Raw genomic sequence first — 7,254 nt, forward strand, 5'->3', positions numbered from 1 at the left:
GTTCCTGAGGCATCAGGTGAAATGAAACCAAGCAGCTCCTTACGCCAGGGCTTCACAAACTTTTTCCATAAAGGGCCAGACAGTAAATATTTTAGGCTTTGCAGGCCACCTACAGTCTCTGATACTTGTTCTTTTTTTCCTGCTTTTTATAACACTTAAAAAATGTACAAACCATTCTTAGCTTTTGGGCCATAAAAAAAAATGGGCCGGGGCTGGCCCCGTGGCCAAGTGGTTAAGTTTGCGTGCTCTGCTTCGGTGGCCCAGGGTTTCGCCAGTTCAAATCCTGGGCGGGGACATGGCACCGCTCATCAGGCCATGCTGAGGCGGTGTCCCACATGCCACAACTGGAAGGACCCACAACTGAAAATAATACACAACTATGTACCGGGGTGCTTTGGGAGAGGAAGGAAAAATAAAACCTTTAAAAAAAAAGGGCCATGAGCTGGATTTGCATTTGGCCTGTGGGCTGTAGTGTGCTGACCACCGACTTACCTCTGGGCATTGCTGTGACAGAGAAATAAAACTTGTATCTTAAGAGTCAGGGAAGGCTTCTTGGAAGAGGTGACAATGAAGTAGAGGTCTAGATAAAGTAAGGGGTGACATACGTAACTCTCCTGGGGAAAAGCATGGAGGCAGGGAGGTGAATGAGGACAGAGGTCCTGACGTGGCAATGCACTTGTGACACAGGCCAGTTAGCAACTTATTGTCTCCTAACTCCAAACCTGCCGTTCTCTGCCCTAGTTCATGATACGGGAACTGGACCTGGAGACATCTTCCCTTTGCCAGCAGACACAATATTAGGCTTTGCCAGTAAAGCGCACTGGAGGGACAAGGCAAACAGGAAGGGGCTTCTCCTGGTTCCAGCAGTTTTTCCTTTTGTTCCTCCAGTGCAGCACCCAACCTCTGCTGAGTTCGCTGGCACCTCCACCAAGTGGTTCCTACTTTGGCCCCTCGGTGAACTTCGCCATCTGGTGGGCTGTAGCCAGTCTTGTATTGGTAACTATTTAACTAATTCAAAAAGAACAATAGCCCTGACTTGTAGCGTTGACTGACTTCCATGGTGTGAATACTCCAACGTGACCAATTTCATTGTAGGGTTGGGAAGAGAGGTACAAAATTGGCTCTTGCAAGCCTGTACAGACCAGCTCCAGCACGCCACTGGACCCACACCCTGTCCAGGAAGGTCTGAATTTCAGTCTTGGCTGGGGGCCCCCTTCTCAGGGTGCTTCTTCATTGGCTCTCCCTCAGCCCTAGAGGTAGGAGCTGCTCCCCACGAAGCTATTCCTATATCCTTTAAGATCTCTCCTTAACCATTAGCAGATAATCTCCTTTTACTGGTCAATACTTCTTTATATTAAACTTTCCCTGTTCAAATGACTAGTGTGGTTTGTTTCATGCCTGGACACTTGCAGATGTGCCCCTGTCCAGAGGGGAAGACCAGTGTCGGTCTGAGAAAGGGCCAGGACCAAAGACCCATTCACAGTAATACTGACAGAAAAACCTCCACTGGCTGAGCAGCCGCTCTGTGCCAGGCCCAGAGCCCTGACGGAGGAGGCATTCTGGCTATCACTCGAAGCAGAAGGCATCCTAACTGACACAGTCTCTTACTCAGAGGACAGGAGGTGATGATCTGCAGGTGGGGGCAGGTAAACAGTTTGTCCTAAATCAAGAAAGACACAGGAAAAACCTTAAAGTGCTTATAACTTTTACGGAATCTAGCCCTAAAATTGACTAGACAAAAGGACAGTTCTGTCTGGGGACTTTCTCACCTTCAGAACACTGGGAAGGCTCTTTTCTGGCATGAACTCTCTGACGTCTAATAAGCTCTGAACTCCACCTGGAGGCTTTCCCACATTCTTTACAGACGAACGGTTTCCCTCCCCTGTGGATTCTCAGATGCTGACTCAGATATGAGCTTTGACCGGAGGCCTTCCCACACTCATTGCACTCAGAGGCTTCTCTCCTGAATGAATCCTCCGATGCTGAACAACACGGGCACGCCACCTGAAGGACTTTCCACATGCACTACATTCATAGGGTTTCTCTCCTGTATGACTTCTCTGACGCTGAATGAGGTTTGAGCTCTGATTGAAAGTTTTCCCACAGTCACTACACCTAAAGGGCTTCTCTCCAGAATGAATTCTCTGGTGGATTATAAGGTGTGAGCTATATGAAGGCTTTACCACATTCACGACATTCATGTTGGAGTTTTCCTATGGGTGACAACCAACTACCCGAAACTTTTCCCCTGGGCAGGGCACCGCCTCAGTCCCTCCACTTCGGGATTTCTCTGCTGCTGCTCTAAAGCACCCTCAACTTCAGAAGAAGCTTCAAATGCAGAGGTGCCGGTGGTGGGTTTTTCTGAGAACACCTGAGATTCCACTCCAGTAATGGGCGGTTGTGCCAAGGATCCTCTGTCCTTGGGCTCCGGGTCATCTTCCACAACAACTGGTGGAAAATGTAAACATCCCTGCTCTGGATGTACAGAAAGATGACACTTGGGTTAGGATTCACACTTCTGGCATGAAAATAAAAGCTTAAAAAATATTCAACAAACACACAACAAAGTCTGGAAGGGTATTTACTTAAATGTGAACAAAAGTTCTCTCTTGGTGATGGGACTGTACAGCGGAGAGCATTTCTTCTGTTTTCTTTTCCCCTTGCTGATCTGTTTTTTCTAATTTTTCCTTAACGGAACACTGTAAAATGTTATTTGAAAAATAAAATATGTTTCAAGGTAAGATCTTTGTAAGATTTACTCTTAAAAAATGAGAAAAAATGGTGGCATGGTTAAGTTTGCATGCTCCGCTTTGGTGGCCCAGGGTTCTCGGGTTTGGATCCCAGGTGAGGGACCTATACATTGCTCATCAAGCCATGCTGTGGTGGCCTCCCACATACAAAATAGAGGAAGATGGGCACAGATGTTAACTCAGTGCCACTCTTCCTCAAGCAAAAAGAGGAAGATTAGCAACAAGTGCTAGCTCAGGGCCAATCTTCCTCACACACATGCACACACACACAAATCAAAAAAAAAAAAAAAGAGAGAAAAAGTAGTATTTCCAAGAAATTGGGGACTGGTCAAGTGATGTTGTGAGGGAAGGGAAAAGCAAGAAAGCAGCAGCACTGGGTTAGGGGAAAAGAGGTGCCTCCCAAAGGCAGAACGACTCTGCCCCTCCTGACTCTACCCCGCACCTCTTCCCATTCATCCCAGCCCCATAAATCTGCAGCCACTGCAAAGGATCCCCAAGCAGCGGCCTCCTTTACTGAAGGGCCGACCGCCAGTTCGGGGCCTCCTCCCTGCTTGGTGCTCCCTGCCTTTCCCTGTGGCCTGCTCCTTAGAAAAAGAAGAGAAGAGTGCTTTGCCTTGTTTTTAACTGTCTGTGACACTTTTTGTGTTTTATCTGTAACACTCTCTGTAGTCTGCAGAGGACAAAAAGCAACTGCTGTAAGAGACAACTCAAGAACATCTGATTTAAAACATACCTCTTGTTTTTTCAGGTTAAAAGCTTGTGGTTAAAGAAATCTGCAAGATTAAAGAAATCTTGCTGAAAAAACATGAAACGATAGCTAGCTTCTTTTCAAAAGTATCAAGCTGATAAATGAATAGAGACTTACTAAATAGAAGTAAAGGAGGCAAGAAAAAGTCTGGAAGTCAGGCAAGGAAGCGCCGGGAGGTAAAAACACACTTTTGGAATAGACTCTAAGATTAATCTCCATTTCTAGTTTCTCCATTTTTCCACTTTGTTTCTAACAAGAATTTGGTTTTTCAGATGCTGTTGTTTGGTGGTGGGGCTGTGGTGTAAAACCAAATATTAAATAGAATCTTCTTCTTTTTTTTTTTTTTTCTGAGGAAGATTAGCCCTGAGCTAACATCTGCTGCCAATCCTCCTCTTTTTGCTGAGAAAGCCTGGCCCTGAGCTAAGATCCATGCCCATCTTCCTCTACTTTATATGTGGGATGCCTGCCACAGCATGGCCTGCTAAGTGGTGCCATGTCTGCACTCGGGATCCGAACTGGCGAACCCTGGGCTGCGAAAGCGGAACGTGCACACTTAACTGCTGCACCACTGGGCCGGCCCCTAGAAACTTCTTGACTAGCAACACATTCACGTTCTGTCACAATGGTTCACAACGGTTCACAGTCCTGCGGCTGAGTCTAGAGTCTGGCACAGAGGCGAGGATGTCTCTGAGGGTGTATGCAGGCTGGGAAGGAAGTTTTTGCAGTAAATTGGAAGGGTAGAGCGTAAGGGTTGACATAAGGGAGTTTCAAATAGAGCTTTCAGATGGGGTAAGTGGTACATAAAGGTCATGACAGGCTGTAGCTCACATGGCAGTTGCTCTAAGCTTAAAGTGTGTTTTGGGAGGCATGGGGAAGTTACAAGAGAAATGATCTCAAGGCTGGCCTCCAGCTCGGGTCAGAGGTATTATGAACTAGGAGTCAGAAGCAGTGGAGATGATGAAGCAGGAAGTGAATGAGCTATTTCCTGGTCCTGTTTTAGGGCTCTCTAAAGCTAGGAGAAGCTGGTGGGGCTTTATAGCTAGATATGATATAAGTTTTATTTAATCTTCAGAGTGACCTTATGAGGTAGATGATTATTATTCCTAATTTTACAGGTGATGAAACAGGCTAAGTCTCTCCCCTAGCAGGTAAGAATAATAAGGCCAGGATGATGATAGCCAACTTCTGAGCATGGCTATGTGCCCTTTATACTCCCTCCTGCTCCTCTCCCTCCCCACAGAATCCTGCTCCTCACCACTCTCTGGGAAAGGCTGGGTCTCCTGAGGCTGGAGCCGGATGCTTGGAGCCTCCTGGGCTGCTCCCAGAGGTGCCTTCTCCTCCCACGGCTCTTCCTGGGCAAGTCCATGTGCAGGGCCTGGGACCTGGAGGTGATCAGGCACCACTCCGTTTATGCAGGACCAAAGCTAACAAGGAGACTTCAGAGAGCCTCCCCAGGGTCAGCACAGGGGAAGGAAGAGGAGCTGGAGTCTCATTCAGGCTTGAGGGCAGGAAAGACAGACAGAAACACACACTAACCGCTCCACCTGGCCTCAGAGAGGTCTGAACTTGGCAGCTGCCCCCACTGCTGCCCTCTGTTCAGCCCGAAGCTCACTGATCTGGCTCCCACAACAGAGCACATTTCCCCTTCCCACCTGCAGTCCCGCTTCCTCAAGTCCTTTCTCTAAACCCTCCAGCACAGTCACAGCCTCCTCTCTACTTTCAGGGTGATGTCCCCGCACACAGGATTGGAGCTCCCCAGGCAGGATGGTCAGGAATTGCTCCAGCACCAGTAACTCCAGGATCTGCTCCTTGGTGTGCCTGTCGGGCCTCAGCCACTCGCAGCAGAGCACCCCGGCCTCCCGGGGACCAGGTGTCTCCTGGTGGCAGAGCTGCCTGAAGCGTCCGCAGAAGATCTCTTGACTGGGAGAGTGGTGCCCATGTAGCCTGGGCTCATACCCCCAAGCCTGTTCCTCTTCCTTTGGCTCCATTGTCATTGTCATAATCTTCTCTTGATCCTGTCTACCCTGAAGGGCCAGAATTTCAGCTGCCGTTGGTGATACTGCCATCCTAGCCTGGACCAGCTCTGGAGAAGGCCCATACCGGCTGGAGTCTTCCAGGGGCACTCTGTAACACAAGAAATCATCATTCTTTTTTTTCTTCATTCATCAAACACACATCAGCATCTACACAGAGCCAAACCTTGTGCTATACCCTTTAATCCTTTTTCCTCCATCTCTCCCCAGAATCCTGTTTCACTGAGTCACTGCCTCTGAGAAACTTGCAATCTGGTAGACAGCGATGTAAAGTGTCTTCTACAATACCACCAGATAAATGCTAAAGCAGGAAAAATAGCGTTCTGGGAGTCTACAGGAAGAAACAAGTTTGGAGCAAAACCCCAGTTTCCAGATTTAGAGCCTAGCGGTGAACAGCTTTCAGCGCCAGGTGACTTGCGTGTTTTCAATTTTGATTCTCTCAAAGATGCTGGAGAGGCAGCCTCCTTCCAAATGGCCCCCATCATCTTTTCTCAAATTTCTGGAGCGGCCACAGCAAAACATACATATATATTTAAATTCCTTCGAAGGGGTTAGATCTTATTCAAACGCCCAGGATATGTACAGGGCCTTGTTACGGCTGCTATGAGTAAGACTTGACCTTGGGTGAAGTGTCCAGCGTCAGGAAAATCCAAGAGGGAAGGAGGTGGGACTCACCCAGAGGCCATTAAAGTGCATAAACGGGCTGTTGGCCGAGGACAAAGGCGGCGCGGACCAGCACCGCAGCAGCCTGATTCTCAAGGCGCTGCCCGGCGGCCCCAGCCCAGCTCCACGTCCACGCACGGCCTTGGGCAGGTGCCCGCCCGGCGGCCCTGGGGACGGGGCTGCAGTCCAGGCCAGCTACAACTCTCCACTCCCGCCGTTCACTTTCTCCTGAGATCTCGAGAATGGGGAAGGGGGCACCGCCCCCCCCCCCACGCCCCCACACCACGTGACGCAAGCCCTGCAGCGGAGCGCGGGGACCGCGGGGACCCAGACCGCTCTCCGCGCAGACACGCGCAGCCCTGGCCTCGGCTCCTCGCGGGTCTGCTTGCGGGGTGGGCTCGGGGCAGAAAGCGCCGCTGCCTCCGGGACCCGCACGCCGGGAGGCGTCCGGGAGCTCAGCCTCGCAGGCGGAGGCGGGCCGGCGCGAGCGGCTGATGGGGCCCGCGGTCGGCGGGCCGCGCCCCGCTGTGCAGTTGTCCCCAAGGGGCGGTCCAGGCGGGCTGAACCGGCTGGGAAATTCCAGACCCGAGCACGGCCGGTTGCAGCACTTCCTCCTGTATATTATTTTCCAGTTGCGTCTTCCTAGACCTGCTCTGAGAATCACAGCTGAGGAAGAAGATATCCTCGAGGAGAAAATATTCCCCACCACCGACCTACCCGTGTCCGTTGGTAAATAAACAGTCCCTGGGGAGGAGAGAAAAGAAATCTAAGGTTTCACATACTGGGCTAGGGGAAATAGGACTTGTTGGTGGAGAGAGTTATTGCTATCTTGTTTTCCAGTACTGATAGAGAAACACGCATCCGATGAGGAGTTCTAGGGAGGGCAAGGGGACCATTATGAGAATGGAAGAGTACCACAGAACAAACTATAACAAGGGAAAAAATAGAATGCACTAGAACTATTGCAAACCAGCAAAAACCAGAAAGACTCCAGTTGGATCAAAAGAGGACATCAAAAGCAAAATTACAAAGTGTCTAGAAGGCAATGAAAAGAACACTT

At 49.8% G+C, this 7,254-nt stretch overlaps 1 protein-coding gene across 1 annotated transcript; it reads right to left on the minus strand.

Annotated features, from left to right (window-relative positions):
* Positions 1–1,457: 1,457 nt before the first annotated feature.
* On the minus strand, positions 1,458–5,660 carry ZNF232 (zinc finger protein 232). Its single transcript, XM_046676282.1, is given in 6 exon segments — positions 1,458–1,952; positions 1,955–2,172; positions 2,174–2,215; positions 2,217–2,475; positions 4,754–4,880; positions 5,151–5,660. Coding segments are annotated over 6 exon segments (1,377 nt in total). The 3' UTR covers positions 1,458–1,731.
* Positions 5,661–7,254: the final 1,594 nt, after the last annotated feature.

Source organism: Equus quagga, chromosome 11, assembly GCF_021613505.1.
Source record: "Equus quagga isolate Etosha38 chromosome 11, UCLA_HA_Equagga_1.0, whole genome shotgun sequence".
Lineage (NCBI taxonomy): Eukaryota > Metazoa > Chordata > Mammalia > Perissodactyla > Equidae > Equus > Equus quagga.